At 35.9% G+C, this 17,253-nt stretch overlaps 1 protein-coding gene across 1 annotated transcript in view; it reads right to left on the bottom strand.

Moving 5' to 3' along the window:
* The window catches only part of LOC129216283 (uncharacterized), a 107,257-nt gene that overhangs the window by 33,850 nt on the left and 56,154 nt on the right, over positions 1–17,253 (bottom strand). The window contains exons 12-13 of the mRNA XM_054850493.1: positions 5,665–5,851; positions 4,363–4,475 (exon numbers count right to left, since the gene is read on the bottom strand). Coding sequence (XP_054706468.1) covers positions 4,363–4,475; positions 5,665–5,851 — 300 coding nt within the window. The remainder of the gene's footprint in view (positions 1–4,362; positions 4,476–5,664; positions 5,852–17,253) is intronic.

The following is a 17,253-nucleotide window of genomic DNA, read 5'->3' as shown; positions in this document are numbered from 1 at the left end:
AATTATTTTTTTTTCTAATCTTTGAAGCATTTTTCAAATTTTACGATAAAAAAAAACTTTTAAATTTTTTTTATTAGTTGAATTACCTCCCTTCCCGGCTGCTGCGCCCCTGGCGAGAACCACTCCTGCCAATCCCTAGTTACGCTACTGTTAGGGTAACGGCACCAGTAACAGACATGCTTAAGACATCGCTCTCAGGTTAATTCAATTTTCTGAGCCTTTCAACGTATTTAGACTTTTAAAACTTTTTTTTTTCATGAAACTATATATCTTTTATATATATATAAATGGAGTTTGGTAAATTTGTTCCCTAAGATCTCAGAAACTACTCGGCAGATTTGGCTGAAAATTTCACCGTTTGTTCAGTTTGGTACTGGGAAGGTTTATAGACCAGTTCGAAAAAAATCCAATTGATAGTTCCCTTTTCATTCCAATTTTAGTCCCAATTTTCGCATAAATACCCCAATATGGGGGTGGAAAAAAACGTGCACATATTAAAATTATGTGTCCATCGAAAGCGCTTATTTTTCTGCTGAAGATGGCATCTATTAGAAAGTTCTAAGTTGTATCAAAAACGAGTTATGAGCTTTTTTTGTTCCATGTTCGAAGGCTTTCCTCAACCCAATTCATTATTTAGTGTATCATCTCAACTCCCAGTTCATAGTTAGAATTGTTGAATGTTTTTGTGTTTCGTCTGACTGTTTGAGGCTTTTCTCAAGTCAAGTCTTAAAGTAACGTTTTTTCCCCAAGATTGGCTGATAATAACTAGATTTGGTTGATTATTTTCCAAACGGAACTTTAGTGTAATTAATGGGGTTTTTTTTTAATTATTTGTGCTGATTGGATTTTTTAATCATTATCCAATCTAACAGCAGAAACCTCGCCAAAATTTATGCAGAAAGATTTCAGTAGCGGATGCATTTGGCAGTTTTTTCAACTGTCGCGGTTTTGAAGTCAAAGACTACGTAATAATGTTTGCCAGCTTTCACCATGTAAACAAAATATCGTCAATCAAAGAATCTTTAAAAACTTTTTTTACTGTAAAATAATCCAGCAACCAAATTAGGCAAATCCATAAACAGCACAAAAAGTTCCATTAATGTGACTTTGTGCACAAATTCAAACCATCGCCAAATTGTACTACTTATTTTGGAAACATTTCGGATGAAATTGTTTAGCGCCATTTTATGGTGACCAAAATTATCTTAGCATATGGCGACAATATCTCTTGAACAAAAATTAGTAACATAACGTTTTACAAAGTAAGGAGGGGGAGCATTATCCAAGGTATCCCAAAACGATTCCCGCAAATTCGGTAACATTTTAAATCGCACCAACCCACAATAATTAAAAGTTTCCAAAATAACTAAGGCAAGTTTAAGGGGATCACGGGCGCGCGGCAACATTTTTTTAAACAGTTCGTTCTTCAATAGACATACAGAGAAGGTAAGACTCCATGTAAAAAAAAATAAGTATTAACTGATAAATCTTTTTAAACATGTGAAGTTTAATTTCACATATTTCGGAAATTCTTCAAATTTGTATACGCTTAAATTTCGTGTTTTCTTTTCTAAATGAATACTATTTTGCTCTTTTTACTTACTGTTACTTTAGTTTTATGAGTAAAGAAGAAGCTATATTTTAAATCACGTCAAAAAGGTGTGTTTTAAGTTCTTTCACTTAAAACAGAAAACAAATGCAAGTAACCATTGTTTCTCATAATTATTGCTAAACCAGGCAACGCCGGGTATTTTTGCTAGTCTTATCTAACGCTTGGCTGCTTCGGAATCCTCTGAATTAGTTAATTCTATTTGTATTTGCTCAATTTCGAAGAAAGGTCTCACCCCCAGTAACAGACATCGACTATTCTGATGATACCCAGTAACAGATACAGGATCAAGAAAGGGTGAGTAATGAACAGAATTCCCCTTTTCTCTTCAAACTGTGTGCAAAAGTTATTTATTTTTAGATCTAGAACCTTAACAAATTGAAATGAACATGAAACACCGGCAGACTTCGCGGTAGCTGTTCATAACCTTCCACCACTGCCTTGTAACTACCAACTGACTCATAAAATTCACTCTGATAACACTAGACGGTTGCACCGTATTCATGGGTCGCAGCAACATCAGTTTTACCCGCCTAAAATTTTTATTATTCAAATTCAAACTTAAGACTGTCTATTACTGGTACTGTTACCCTATGGGTTTACGTCACCTTACATTAATTTAATAATGATTAAATTAATGCAAGGAGACGGAAACCACTTTTTTCGAGGGAAACTTTATACAAATTAGCTACAAAACCTGTTTTTAGGTAATTATTTCGAATTTGGAGGGTTATATCAATATCTTGTATCTAAGGAAGAGTTAGACACAAACGGTTTTAAAAATTAACAAAAAGGAGATACGTTGAAAGTTTTAAGGAAGCAGTATTTTTTAAAGAAAAAAATAATTTTTGCTGGAAAAAACCGTTAAAACATGTTTTTCAACGTATGAACTGTCAAAATGTGTTATTTATGTAAAATTAAATAATCATTTTAAATTTTAGAAAAATGCAATGAATATAGAAGAAAAATATTTACAGTGTTCGTCTACCTTAAATAAGATATTTTTGGGGAGAAAAATTCCCCCCCCCCTTCTACAAATATTAGAAACAATTCCATCACTGACTAAAAAAAAAGGATGCCGTTGCTACAACACGTTTATTTGAAATAACTTTTCCCGGCAATTTAGATAACCATACACTGGTGTGCAAAAATTAAGGACGAGACGTTTTTTCAATATAACTTTGTACAAAAGCTTTCCAAATCAACACATTTAATACCGTAAGATCCCCAATACGTAAGGACATGTGTAATGTAAGCAACACTTACTAAAAGAGAAATCAGAGGGATAAAAAGAAGCTTTATTGAAAAAGTAGCATGGAGCGCAATGCGACTGAAGGCCGAAACATCCCTGTGATGGGTGTCCAGCAAGAAACATCCGGTCTTTAGTAGGGGATATGATCTCCCCCGACTGCTAGGCAGGTTTCACAGCGTCTGCCCATGCTGAGAATGAGGGAGTCAATGAGTTGTTGAGGCATTGCTGCCCATTCGTCTTGCAGCGCCAATCGCAGCTCCCGAATCGTTACTGGTGGTAAGGTACGAGCTGCCAAGCGTCTGCCTAGAAAATCCCATACATGTTCGATGGGATTGAGATCTGGAGATCGTGCCGGCCAATCCATACGTTCAATATCCTCATTCTCTAAGAGCTATTCGGCAGCTACTGTGCGATGACATGGTGCATTGTCGTCCATGAAAAGGAACTGCGGACCCATAGCGCCTCTAAAAAGACGCACATATGGAAGAAGAATCTCGTTACAATAACGGGTCCCGTTGACTGAACCTGCGTCGAAGATATGAAGGTCTATACGACTACCAAGCATGATGCCTCCCCAAACGAGAACACCGCGACCTCCATACCTGTCCCTTTCAATGATGTTCGAGGGATGATTGTGGCTTCCCCGCTCTCTCTAGATGAGTATGCGATGAGAATCGCAACTCAGACTGAATCTGCTCTCATCTGTAAAGAGCACTCGTCCCCATTCATTGTCTCTCCAATTCCGGTGTTCCCGGCACCACAGGGAACGCCTTCTCCGATGGGCAGGCGTTAGAGGTACACACCGTATAGGGAGGGCTTCGTGCAAACAGACCACCACCGTGCAGTCTTCTGGCCACGGTAAAACGTGATATCGGTCGTCCAGTCGCCTGTGTCGTTTGTCTAGCGATTTCTCCCGCTGTCTGCCGCCTGTTCCTTCTGGCCTGTAAGACAATATACCGGTCATCTGCGGGTGTGGTTCCTCGAGGACGACCACTACTGATCCCCTGGATAGCTGTTCCTGTAGTTTGAAATTATCTCCAAAGTCGTGAAACAATGCTGTGAGCAATTCCGAACTCTGCAGCCACACTTGTCACACTGCGGCCTTCCTCCAACTTCCCAATGATTCGACCTCGGGTAAAAGCATCCAGATGTCGTCTAACAGATTGATTATTCGCCATTTCTCGCTGAGGCAGCAACTCGATGTGATTTTAACTGCTATACGGCGTGCAATCTATTTGCCAGAAATACTGATCTTACACCGACAACATGCTTTATACTACTCAGACACTCCCCCCTCCAGGTCTGCCTGCATATCTACGCATGTGCTACCGTACATCACCTTACTTAATCTCCTGATTGGTCTTTCTGTCCGCTCTGCCTCTTCGTTCAGCTGATATGCCAATTTTTCGACTTCGTCCTTAATTTTTGCACATAAGTGTATATTCCGTGAAAAGCCGTCAATATATTTCGGAATAATAATATTTTATATATAAAAGCTTACTTCAACAGAATCTGCTTTGTAGACAACTACAAACGGTCGGTAGAACTGCCACAGATTTGCAAGACTCTCATTTTTGAATAAATACATGTATCCAGTTAATCCCAAGAAATCATCTGTAGAAACAGGATACTCTTTAAAATTATCGTTTGAGAAATATTTACTTTTATGCGACTCGTATAAAAATCCAGGAAAATTTTTTCTATTTCTGGTTTTGTCAAAACCATCGGTTATTAATTGAGGAGTCACATGTTATTATTTTTAGTGATCCTTATTGGTCTGAGTAGGCCGGTAAATATTATTTTCGATAACTATTGTTGGGGCACACCTAACCTGGCAGCGTTGTAATGGCTACGCAGATCCTATTCTCAGCATTTTGACGCTGACAGGTTATTCTTGCCCCAACTGTAGTTGAAACGACCAGAAACAAGCTCTTAAAATTTCTTCTTTTAAAAGATACACGTTTGACAACAATTGTAATTTTGTAAATTTGCTATCGTAATAACTTTAAATCAAGACTTTTTTTCTTTAAAGTTGACACTAAAACGAATCGGGTAAATTACAAATACAATTTCATTTCTTGCAAACATAGCGCAATAACTTTTTTTGAACTGTATGAGCTATATGCATTAGTACAGAGGTGCCCAACGTGCGATCCACGTGGAATATGAGACCCTCGAATGATTGATCCATGTGACCCGTCGTTTTGTCAAATGTCATACATGGAAAACTATGTTCTGTGACCTTTCAAAAAAAAAAACCTATCATCATCATCATACAGTGTTAAGATTGATTGCCGAAATTTGAGAAATTGTCAGAAATTGGTTTCTAAACAAACAGTTTGAAGCTTCGTTTTAATAAAATAAGCTCGTAGCAATGATACCAACGACTCTTGGTTTTTAATTTCTCTTCCCTTTCCAATGTTCTCCAGAAACATTTGGACATACGTATTTAAATTTAATCTGTGCTCCGGCCCGCAAGATTCATCGTAATATGAGTACGGCCTTAGGGTAAAAAAATGGTTGAGCGCCATTGGTATAAATATCAGTACGAAATTCTCGTAATCTGCCGAATTCATTTTTAATTCATTGGACAGTGTCATTTTCCTTAGATTTTTATATTCCATATGACAGTTACTTTGTTTAGACTTATTTTTCAGCTACATTGAAAATTCAAAATTTTGTGTTTTGGCGATTATTTAATCATAGTAACAACTAATACAGCAAATAAGAATTATTTTCCTTTTATCATTTTTGCATTTAATTGATGAATATTATTTATTCTACAAAACAAAGATATACTTACATACATGAGGTGGAAATATTCTCTTATAAAGTCTGACGTATAAAGCTGCATGAACATGTCCCAAGAAATGATAAGTTCTCAGCTTAAGAGCTGGTATTTTGTTAACCAAAGAAACAAATTGCCTCCTTTTATAAAACACTTTTACGACAATATTTCCAATCGCAACAATTAAACAAAATCTGAGAATCTCACACACCGAAACGCCATTAAATATGTTCAACATTATTGTTAATTTAAGTTGGATAATTTGACTTTAAAATATTATTTGCAGCATTAAAATGTCTTCTTGAAGCTATAAAATGTCATCTTATTTTTGAGCAGCTTTCAGATAATAAGAGAATTATCAGCATGTAGATCTCTTATCTGATAAACGCAGAAAGAGCATGAATTCAATAAACTTGTCGCTGGCGTTTATTGTCCGAGATTTTAACGTCAATATTTATTGTTCTGGAATAAAACGCTCATATTGCATTTACCGTACTCTTGGGTGTGTAAGATTACCATATATTTCTTTCCTCAAAACGAGACATCTGAATTTTTGATCGAAAACATAAGGTTTTCTTCATATGATTTGTATTTAATGCTAAAACAACAGAAATGAAATAAAATACAATAAATTATATTTGAGTTTTTTACATCTGGAATTCAAATTATGTTTTTTGCGATCACGAGTTGTGAGAGGCCATTCACTAATTACGTAAGGATGATTTTAGCAATTTTGACCCCTCCCCTTCCTCTATGTAAGAGTACTTAAGATTTTTCAAACCCCTCCCCCTATTCTTACGTAAGATTCTATTTTGTTTTTCAAAATAATAAAGTAACGAAACTAAAATTAACTAATTAAATTTACTATTATTAAATTAAAACTTTTTGTGTAAAGAAATATTTACTAAAAAGTTGGAATCTAGGCTGAATGTTTTTCTGACATTGTTTTTATATATGATGCGATAATAAATAATAATTAAAAATAAAACCTAACATATATAATGCAATTCTTTTAATATCTTTTACATTGTTCATTCTTTGTAAAACAAGTAAAAATAACTCATCCTAATACGTTTTTTACCTTCCAGACACAAATGAAATGTGATCCCTGCCAAACCACTTGACCGCGCGATTTCTAATATAAAATATCGACCTGGAAAATATTACGTAAGATTAAAATTAGGTTTGATCCCCCCTCCTCAAGTAAGGGGATGTAGAGATTTTTCCAACCCCCCTTCCCCTCGGGCCCCCACGTAATTAATGAACGGCCCCTGATAGGATCCCAATCGTTGGGTCTTGTGTGTGCAGATGTGTGTGTATGTGTGCAGGAGTGTGTGCATGTATGTGTGTAGGAGTTTTTGCATGTATGTGTGTAAGCATGTGTGTGTATGTGTGTAGGCGTGTGTGTGTATGTTTACTTGCGTGTTGGTGTAAGGCGTGTGTGTGCAGATGTGTGTAGTGGTGTGTGTGTAGGGCATAGACTCTACCCAGGAGTGATTGCGCTCGTAAAGGACATAATTTTACACCTCCCCCCCCCCCCCCCCCAACCCAGCCGTAGGTGGGGTCTGGTCTTTGGGGGACCGGGCCCGTCCCTATGCCGGTCCCAAGCCCGGGTAAATGGGGAGGGTTTTACGATGGTGTAGCATCCACGTATGTAAAACGACCACTCTTTACTTGCGTTTGAGCAGATTTGTATCTGCCCAATGGCTATCGAGTGGAACAGTGAGTAGGCAATGGGCACCACCGGAGTCAGGTCCGTACCTGGGTCCACGGTGTCTAGAGTCGTAAGTGGTTTAGTTCTCGTTCCCTTACGGGTAAGGGGGCCCCGGCCGAAAGGTCCGTTCTCTGGAAGCCCTAGATGGCATAGCAGAGCGGGGTTCCCTGTTTCGTACCTCCCCCCCCCCCCGTTTTTTTAAGTAAAATTTGCTTAAGTTAAGCATTGAATGAACGCAGACGATTTGTAACCATGACGACAAAAGTTTGACCTCTTAATAAAAATTAAAACAATGAGCTAGACTTATTCTCGTTGCAATGGTAACCTGAAACATTTCAGCAACATCAACCTCGGTCAAGTGAGTTTAATAAGCAATTCGTGATTGCTCAATAAAGAATGTGGGTAATCTTTTTTTTTTTTTTTTTTCCTGAAGAACAAATTTGCTGAATTATATTTAATGTTTATTTTGAACAATACGGGAGTTCTAGGCGAGGTTTGTGTCGTTTCATTGTAAAAGTGTTGTATCTCCCTGCAAATGATTTTACTACGCCTTATCATAAAGCCTTTTTTTGCAAATTTTTCCTTAGGAAAAAAATACGACTATTCAGTTTAGCAACATTCATACAACTATTCAGTTCAGCAGTTCTATAGTTTAGCAACTATTAGTCATTAAATATCTATCTTTCAAAAAGTACTTTACTTTGCTTTTATACTAAAAGGCATAACTAAATGTGATACCATTTACCAAGCGCATATTTAAAATATGGAGATAGACCACTTTTACAACGAACGACAAATTTCTTAGAATGAATTTCACATAGTCAAACCCCCCGAAAACTTGGGCTAATGTGGACCGAAACCTGGCCTAGTTGAGGAAAATGCCGGATTCGGTTATGCTCGCTCAAGATGTGTTCGCACCTCTGAGGTTCGCGCAGGGCTTTTCGTCCTGCCAGAATGTGACCGAGTTTCCTAGATTCCCAATGGATTATCGAGTGCAGAGTTTTTGGTTCTCTATTGCAGTAACATTGCTTTGAGAGCTGCTATCTATTCATAAGAGAAAAACCCTTTGAAGGAGTGCATTTATGACAGGGAAATATAAATTGCGCTCAATGATAACACACTAGAAGAACGCATGTTTCAAATTATTGGCAGTGGAAATATAAATAGACGGCGAGCGAGAGATTATCAGAAATAGTACGGATAATTTTTTATGACGGAATTAATTGCATGCAACGAGCACTCAATAAACAGCATTTGACGCGACAGTACCAAACCAGATAAGAACATTTTAAAAAATTTTACAGGAGAAACAAAAAGCATTTCTTGCTCTGCTCACTTAAATTTTCCAAAAAACTTTTTTTTTGTTCAAAAAAATATTTGGTGCACGACTTAATTTTTGCTTTATTTTTAAATTACCAATTTACAAAAAAAAGCCAACTTATTTACGGATTGGAATAATTTGTATTCAGCTGGTTTTGAAGTGCCTTTCTAATGGGGTTGCTTTAGAGGCCTTTAAAGATCTAGTTGATCCCCCGGTATACACTTTGTCACCAAAAGTGTTGGGGCACTTCGAAAAATAAGAGACTAATTGTTCTGTAACTTGTGTCAAGAAAAAGGTATGCTTCAGCTGTCATTTCCCAATAAAAAGTAAATCACCCGTACATTAAGGGGACCAGCAACAAATTGAGAAAGAACGAAAACGAACATTTTTTTTTTTTTTTAAGTTTTTCGCTTGTAACATGCAGGTTTTCCGTCACGTCTTACCAAACTTTTAGAAAATTTGACAGCATACAAGAAAAACATAGTTCTAAAATTTGAAATTAAAATATTGAAAATTTAATGAAATATGAATGTTTAAAGCTATTAATTTTTCCCTTAGCATGTACGGAGGATAGCAATCTACAGCCTTCTTAAAACGGAAACAGATTCCACAGCTCATAATATACTTTTAGCTCAATGCCTTAAAAATTCAGAAAGATATCAGCAATCTAATGAGCCGAATTTCAATAATTCTTGGATTGGTGAGGAATAGCAAGGGGGAGTGCAATCAAGGGGGAGTTCAAAGCATGCAATCGTTCAAGTTGATTTAGATAAAAACAGATTATTTGCGAATGATTCCTCACAATGCGTCCCCTATCCAAGAATAATTGTAATTCGTCTCATTAGATTGCTGATATCGTTTTACGAGGGACGTTTTTAAAGTAAGATCCGTTTTGAAATAAAAAAAGAACGAGTACAGATAAGGCAAAGAAATTTATTACACAAAAATCTACCACCCTTACGCTATATTTCGACATTGCTCCTGTGATTTTCCAAGCATTAGTCATATCGTGGTACAGGTTTTTGTATACCTATTCGTAGAAAATTGCCGCTTGTGTAGTCAAACATGTTGTAACATGATAACGAATAAATACCTTTGTGCTGAAAATTAAAATAGTCAGTAATCCAACGTTATGAAGCACAAAAATTGCAAATGATTGCAGACACGTGTTTGCATTGAAGAAGGTGTTCCTTGTAACACCAAAACACGTGTCTGCAATCATTTGTAATTTTTGTGCTTCATAACGTTGGATGACTGACTATTTTAATGTTGTAACATGTTCTCTGTGAACTATCATTATTCCTGTTGTGCCACAGACTACCTAGGAAAGACTTTAGATGCCGAAACAAATGAAAGTTGCTACGAGCGAGGTGGGGGCAGACCAGAGGATGTTCAAAAACGTCCCAGCCAAAGCCCTGTAACATCTTCATGATTGACTACACAGGCGGCAACTTTGTACTAATAGGTATACAAAAACCTGTACCACGCTATGAAAAATGCTTGGAAAAGTCACGGGAGCAATGTCGAAAAATAGCGTAAGGGTGGTAGATTTTTGTGCAATAAATTTCTTTGCTCTATCTGTAGTCGTTCTTTTTTTTTTTTTTTTCAAAACGTACCTTACTTTAGAAACACGCCTCGTATATTTTTAAGATATTCAACTGGAGTTTCATTATGAGTTGGGGGATCTTCTTGGGTTTTAAATTATGAAGTTTATAAATCGCTATCTTTCACGCATGCATTGTGAAACGATTTCTTTAAAAGTTCATATTTCATCAAATTTTCTATATTTTAATCTCTAATTTTAGTTTTATATTCATCTTGTGTGCTGTCAAATTTTCTACAAGTTTGGTAAGAAGGGACGGAAAAATCTGCAAAAACCTTCAAGAAAATATGTCTTTTTGCAAAAATTATTTATATCTTCGTGAATACAAGTGATACTTTAACGAAAATATAAAAATAAATTTTGCATATTTCGTAAACTTACTTCTGAAATTTATAGCTTATTACCAGCTGTTTACAATGAAGAATGATCAAAATGCTTCTGTTGTTTTCTCAATATTTTGCCGGTCCCCTAAATGAAAGGGGGGATTTACTTTTTATTGGAAAAGAACAGCTGAAGCATGCTGTTCATGTGGAAAAAGTAATAGAACAATGAATCTCTCATTTCGCGAAAAATCCGAAACAAATGAACTTTTGAAAGTGTCCTAATACTTTTGGTGATATAGTGTAGCGTCCATTCTTTCACACGGGTCCACTATCGGCAGATACAATTACCACGATAAATTTTACGCCCAATTTCCCCAACAGTTAGAGGCACCTAGGCTCTTTTCGATACGAAATTGCACAAGAATTTTCTTTCCCAAGAGCACTCCATGCCAAACGAGAGTACTCGAGGGATCTTCAGAATCATACGCCATGGACATTGCCAATTTTCTGTACCTTGAAAATCCATCGACTGGAGCTAAGTTCGAACCTGCGGTTTTGTGCGTAAGAGGCCAGCGTCTAATCATTACACCACTCTGTCGATACTGGTTTTTGGTTTTGAAGTAAATCGTCCATCAAATGCATGTTTGTTTTTTCACTCAAAATTTCAATTTCATATGGTACCACCGATTTTGACGTCGGTTTGCTATCTGATTGAGAGGAATTCTTTCCATATTGTTTAGTAAAGGGATAAAATCGGTAAAAAAGCATTAAATTATGAAAAAAAAAAAAAAAAAAACTTCTGAAAATTCATACATTAAGCTATGATAAAGCATTGTGATTAGCGTATCAGGTTTGATTATTTTAAAGGTAAGGTTATTTAGAGGAAAAAAAATAACCTCGAAGCATTATGTATTGCAAATCAATCATCTTATTAATTGCGATTAAAGGTGTTTTTTGGGGTGTATTCAACAATTGCTCTAAAAATGATTAGTTACGATAATTACATGCACAAATAATATTACAAAAAAATCACCTTTTTTAATTAATTTTGAGTTGATAGCAAACGGTTTCTGAATAACCGTTTCAGAGTAATTAAAATGTGTGGTTATTCGTCTATCTATACTAGGGTTTCCAATCCCGCGCCAATCTCAGTTCCGCGAGATTTCGGGATTGTAAGGAGCCAATCCCGCGGGATTGACTTAAATTTTCAAAAAATTAAATTTTTATGTCAAAAATAAAAATTTGCTTTTTAGGAAGGACTGCTTTTGTTACATGAATTAGTCTTTATCTCGAACTCCGTACACCAGTTGTAAAGTACTACAAAGTCACATCTCAATGAGCGACAATCATTTGGTAAGCAAAATCGTACTTTAAAACAGTCCAATGCGTCTTAACAAAGCATCGCTCGTACGGGATCGGAAAAGATTTTTGCGCTAAAAATAATGGGGCTGATGAAAACGCGTGATGTGGCTTCCCTGCAGTTGGTTTTACTCAGATTAAATAATTATGGACATTTACAAAAATATCCCCATAAACTTGACCACCTTCTAAAATAGATTTTTTTTCTCTTATGGGGGTCATGTTAAGAGTTTTTTCTCATGAACTTCAAATTTCGGACAAAAACGATGTCTGTTTGATTTGTGTATTATTCCATCCGATTGACCTTGCCTTGTTGCTTCATTAACGTTGGTTATTACGTCAGTGCATTTGATTCGTTACAGTGGGGGGTGAACGTTGGCTTGGTCGCAGTATCAATGAAAGTTTCTGAATAGTTTTGATAATTTTGCCCCTCACTCTCACGCAGAGGCGTAGGAACTTTGTAGAAGTAGGGGGAGCTGGGACACAGTATAAGAAGTGTCTGGAATCTAAGGGACAGAAGCAGAGGCGCAACCAGAATTTTTTTTTTGGGGGGGAGGGAGGCTTTTAAACGTTTTTCCCCATAAAAAATTGGCTTCGAAGCTTCCATCTCTTATTGAATATTGTATATATACAATTGTTTATGGAGAGAATGAGGTGATTAAACTTCTGGTTTTGAAAAGGAGTCGGTTAGTACTCGAAGATGAGCACGTAGAAATAGAGGTGTTTTGGGTCTCTCCCGGAAAATTTTCAAAATTCTTGTTCTAAAATCGAACTTATAGGTGATCTTTGATAATGTTAAGGGGAGAAAAGGTTCGAATACCCTCCCTGAAAAATTTTCAAAATTAATGTCTTAAAACGCGATTATATACCATATGTGTTGCCTTTAGTGAAAATATGACTCGAAAAATTGTCCTCGATCGATTTTTCGAACGATTTACATCTCCGTTCCAATATTTCGAATTAGAAGTTCTAAAAACGTAATTGTAGACAACCTTCAATGATGGCAGGGGAAAAGGCTGTACTAGGGCTCTACTCTGGAATTTTTTAAAAATTGAAGTCCTAATAGAGATTTTTCATGGAATAATCAGATGATGTAATCAGAAAAAGTTCAGAGGTTTCTTCTTAATTTTTTTCGAAAATTGTAGTTGCTGAAAAACGCGACTGTGAATCATATTTGTTGGCGTTAGGGGTCCAGCAATTTTTTTGAAATTGAAGTCCCAAAAACGGAATATTACATAATCTCCCATGTTGTTGGAAGGCAAGGCATTCAAAGGACTCTCTTCCGGAAATTTTCAGGGAATTGAGCCTTGAAAACAAAATTTGAGGCGCTCTGTAATAATTTTGGAGGAAAGGGGAGGCTTCGACAGCGTAGCATTTAGAAGACTTTTTTATTTTCTGAGAACTAGAAAAAGGGGAATAGATGAAACAGGAGGGTGGAAAAACAGAACGTTGGATATCTGTTAAAATGAATTGTTCACTATATATTATATTGTTCAGATAAATTTTTAGTTTGAAGTCTTTTAGTCTTTGATAGAAACTATAAAATATTGTTGGCTTTTTTTCTGCAATAATAGATGAAAGGTAACAATTTTGGCATAAAAATATATCGTAAGTGTTGAAAAAATCGTAATTTTGAGAAAAAAAAATTAATTTGAATTTTGACACCTGGAATTCAAATTATGTTTTTCGCAATCACGAGTGTGTGTGTGTATGTAGGCGTGTGTGTTTGTGTCTGTGTGCAGGTATGAGTGTGTGGTAGTTGTGTGTATGAGTGTTTGTGGTAGGGGGGGGGAATGTGTATGTGTGTGTAGGAATATGTTTGTGTCTGTGTGCAGGTATGAGTGTGTGGGTAGTTGTGTGTATGAGTGTTTGTGGTAGGGGGGATGTGTATGTGGGTGTAGGCATATGTGTTTGTGTCTGTGTGCAGGCATGAGTGTGTGAGTAGTTGTGTGTAGGTGTGTGTGTATGTGTTTGTTTGTACGTGCGTGTATGTATGCGTGTAAGTGTAGGATATTGACGCTACCTGGAGATGGTTTTCGCTAGAGGAGCAGCATCGTGAGGATCCGGTCGACGGTGGTGCTGCAGAGGGTGCTGGCGGGAAAATAAAATGATAGCACATCAAAACAGTCAAATGAAAGCAATAAGCAATCGTGATTGCTCAGAAAACAAGAATAACTGTAACTTTGTAAATTATAATCTGAGGGGTCAGATAACTTAAAATGAGATACAGTGGCTCCCAAAAGTGTTCGTGCACCTTGAAATTTTGTAGTAAAATCAAAATAACGCAAAACTGAATTCGAATATGAATTCCATTTTTTTTTCACACTATTCCTATGCCATTCTGAATAACACCCAGTAGTTTTTTTTTTTTTTTTTTAAATATTGCCTGATTTGGCAAATTTCAAAAATAAAAAGACGAAGGGTCAGAGAAAAAAATACGCCACAGAAGTCATCGCACACTGAAATATTTTCGAATAAATTCATGATTAAAATTATCATAAGTTGTTTTTTTATTATTTTTATATTGTGATGACACACTGTAAAGTCATTTGGCTTTAATTTTTTGTTTATTTATGACCTAATATTCTGCTTATTATTTTAAAATGGCAGCTATGCGCATAAACCAAAAACACAATTCGAAATTTGATGTTTCTTGTCTCTCAGTAGCCGTAAATTGGTTTGAAATGTCTCTAAATTAGTTAATTTATGCCATTCTATAGTGAAGTGCTTGATAAAATGCTTTCAAGACAAGAATCGGATCGAAAACAAGGTATAAGAAAATGTCAAATGCAAAGTTAACAAAGCGTAATCGGAGATTTACAGTTAAAAAAAATTATGAAAAATACATCTTTGAGTGATGAAAAATTTTCTGCAGAATTGAATGAAACATTTTCGTTTAATTTTCCCCTAAAATTATTCGCCAAGTTCTCTGATTACCTGGATTAAATGGGACCTCTTCCTGCAGAAATTTTCTTGTTCGCACGAAAAACAGAAAGCTTACGTTTTTCGCCGTAAAATCAATGATAAATAAGCTCAAAACATTTTGGAACAACGTCTTACTTAAAGATAAAAATTAATTCAACATTTTGAGTTAAATTGTTGCATAATTGTAAATAGAAAAAAATGCGAAATTAAATCTAAAGAACTTAGTTGGGATCAGTTAATCAGGACGGTGAAGGTGTTCTTGTATGAGGGTGCAGGACTTGGAAGTTTGAAATTTTTCGATGAATCATGCTGTTCAGTGAAATATTTTTAAAAACAATTTTAAATTATTAGCCCAAAATTTGGCAATCGGAAACAACCTCGTTTTTTTTTAATCAAGATATTGATAAGAAGCACACGTTTTGCGTTTGGTGCCTCAAATATTGTCATTAAGCTTAGAAATATCTCCTCAACCGCCAGATTTAAACTTAATAGAACATATTTGGAGATATCTGGTGGATATGTTACGAAAATACACTATTAAAACGGAAAACGAATTAGAAGCAGTAAGACTTGAAGTGCTGCTGAACACTTACTCAGAAATTGTTCAAAAAGAAAGAAAAAAAACAATGAAATCTATTCCCAGACGGATAAAAGCTGTTGCTGATACTGCATGATATTCTACTAAATAATAACTTAGTAAAAAGTTAGATTATTTACTAGTTTTTCGACATTTTTTCAAAGTGTACAAAGACTTTTGTGAGGTCAAGTTTCTGGCACTTTTTGATTATTGATTTCTTTAAAAATCAAGTTTTATTATGTTATTAACAATTTTCATGTAGTCTTGTTAAAAAATAAATCATAGATCTTATAATTAAATATCCGTTCCAAAATATTAATTTTAACGAATCGATAATGGCGTATTTCATTGAAAATCGTAAGTGTACGAATACTTTTGGGAGCCACTGTAAGTTTTTGGAGAGTTGAAATTATTTGAACAAGTTCAACATTATTTGAACAAGTACAAACAACTTTAGTAACCTTTTTTCAGTCATGTCTGGAGCACCTTCCATGTTATTCATATTTAAATACCAAACTGGCTCATTATTATCTCTTTTTGTGATCATTGGACTAATGGCGAATCCGAGGGGGGGGGGCTATGAGGCTGCAGCCACCCCCATACCAGAAATTAATTCTTTCACCCTCTGTCTATGCATCTTAATGTTAAAAAATATATATATATAACTTCCTACATCCATTCTATCTTTATCAATTAATTTGTTTTCGCTCTTCTTAAGGTTGATACACAAATTTGCGATAGTAACAGGAGAGTTAGTTTTCCGAAATTTCCCTTCAAATTTCTGAACTTTTTCCTTACCTGTTCCAAATATTTATACATTTACTCACTGAAAGAAGGAAATGAGAAAAAAGTGTAGATATAATAACTACTTGTTTTTCTTCCTTTCTCTCTCTTTAATTTTCGTGTTTAATATCAATTCTTAAAATTTTGTCTTCTTTCTCGCTGTTTTTCACTATTTGTTTAACATCTTTCAGCTTTTCTTTCTTCTATTTCATTTACATCACCTTGTCAGCGTAATTGTTTTGCATCCTTAACAAGAATTGAAAATTTTGCCTTCAAATTGCATAATAAATATGTCTAAACGAATGAAAAAACTTTAAATATACATTTAAAATTTAGAGTTTTAACACTGAATACCAAATTTTAGATAATTTCAAATGTAACTCAGAAAGATTCATTAGTCATTAACACCCCTAGATAGCAGATAATGATGCAGAACACTTTCGTTTACATCGATAAACTTTGGTAATGACAAGGACACCTCAGCAAGAATTTTAACTACCTCAGTCGTCCCCAGAACAAAATTCTGGATTCGCCACAGCATTGGACAAAAAAAAACCGCATGCAAAACTAATAAGAATATGAACTGAACTGCAATGCCGCTCTCGAAAGCCGAAACACGAGCTCAAGGTGGGGAGCAAATCCATATTGGTACTGGTACTGATTTTCGCAGGCCGCGGGGTAGAGCCCACTTTTCCGCATTTCTGGAATCAAAAGATGTTTTAACAGTAAAAAAAGGGTGAAGGTGAATTCAAGTGCACTGACCACTCCGTCTGTCCCCTGCTTTTCTTGCTTATTGGGTGGAAATTCCGAAATTCCTGGAAAAGGCAGATCACATTTTTGAAATCAGGTTTGAGGAAATCAATGTATGGCAATAAGCTGCAGTGCTGGAATTTTCCGGGGGAGCTGAGCCGGTTTGATATATTCCAGGGGGAGCTCAAGCTCCCCCAGCTCCCCCGGTTCCGACGCCTAAGAGACTATCAAAAACTTGATCAGCTTAAC

The sequence above is a fragment of the Uloborus diversus genome, chromosome 2 (assembly GCF_026930045.1).
Source record: "Uloborus diversus isolate 005 chromosome 2, Udiv.v.3.1, whole genome shotgun sequence".
Classification (NCBI taxonomy): Eukaryota; Metazoa; Arthropoda; class Arachnida; order Araneae; family Uloboridae; genus Uloborus; species Uloborus diversus.
Note: the sequence above shows the minus strand (reverse complement) of the source record. Positions and strands in the feature narration are given on the sequence as shown.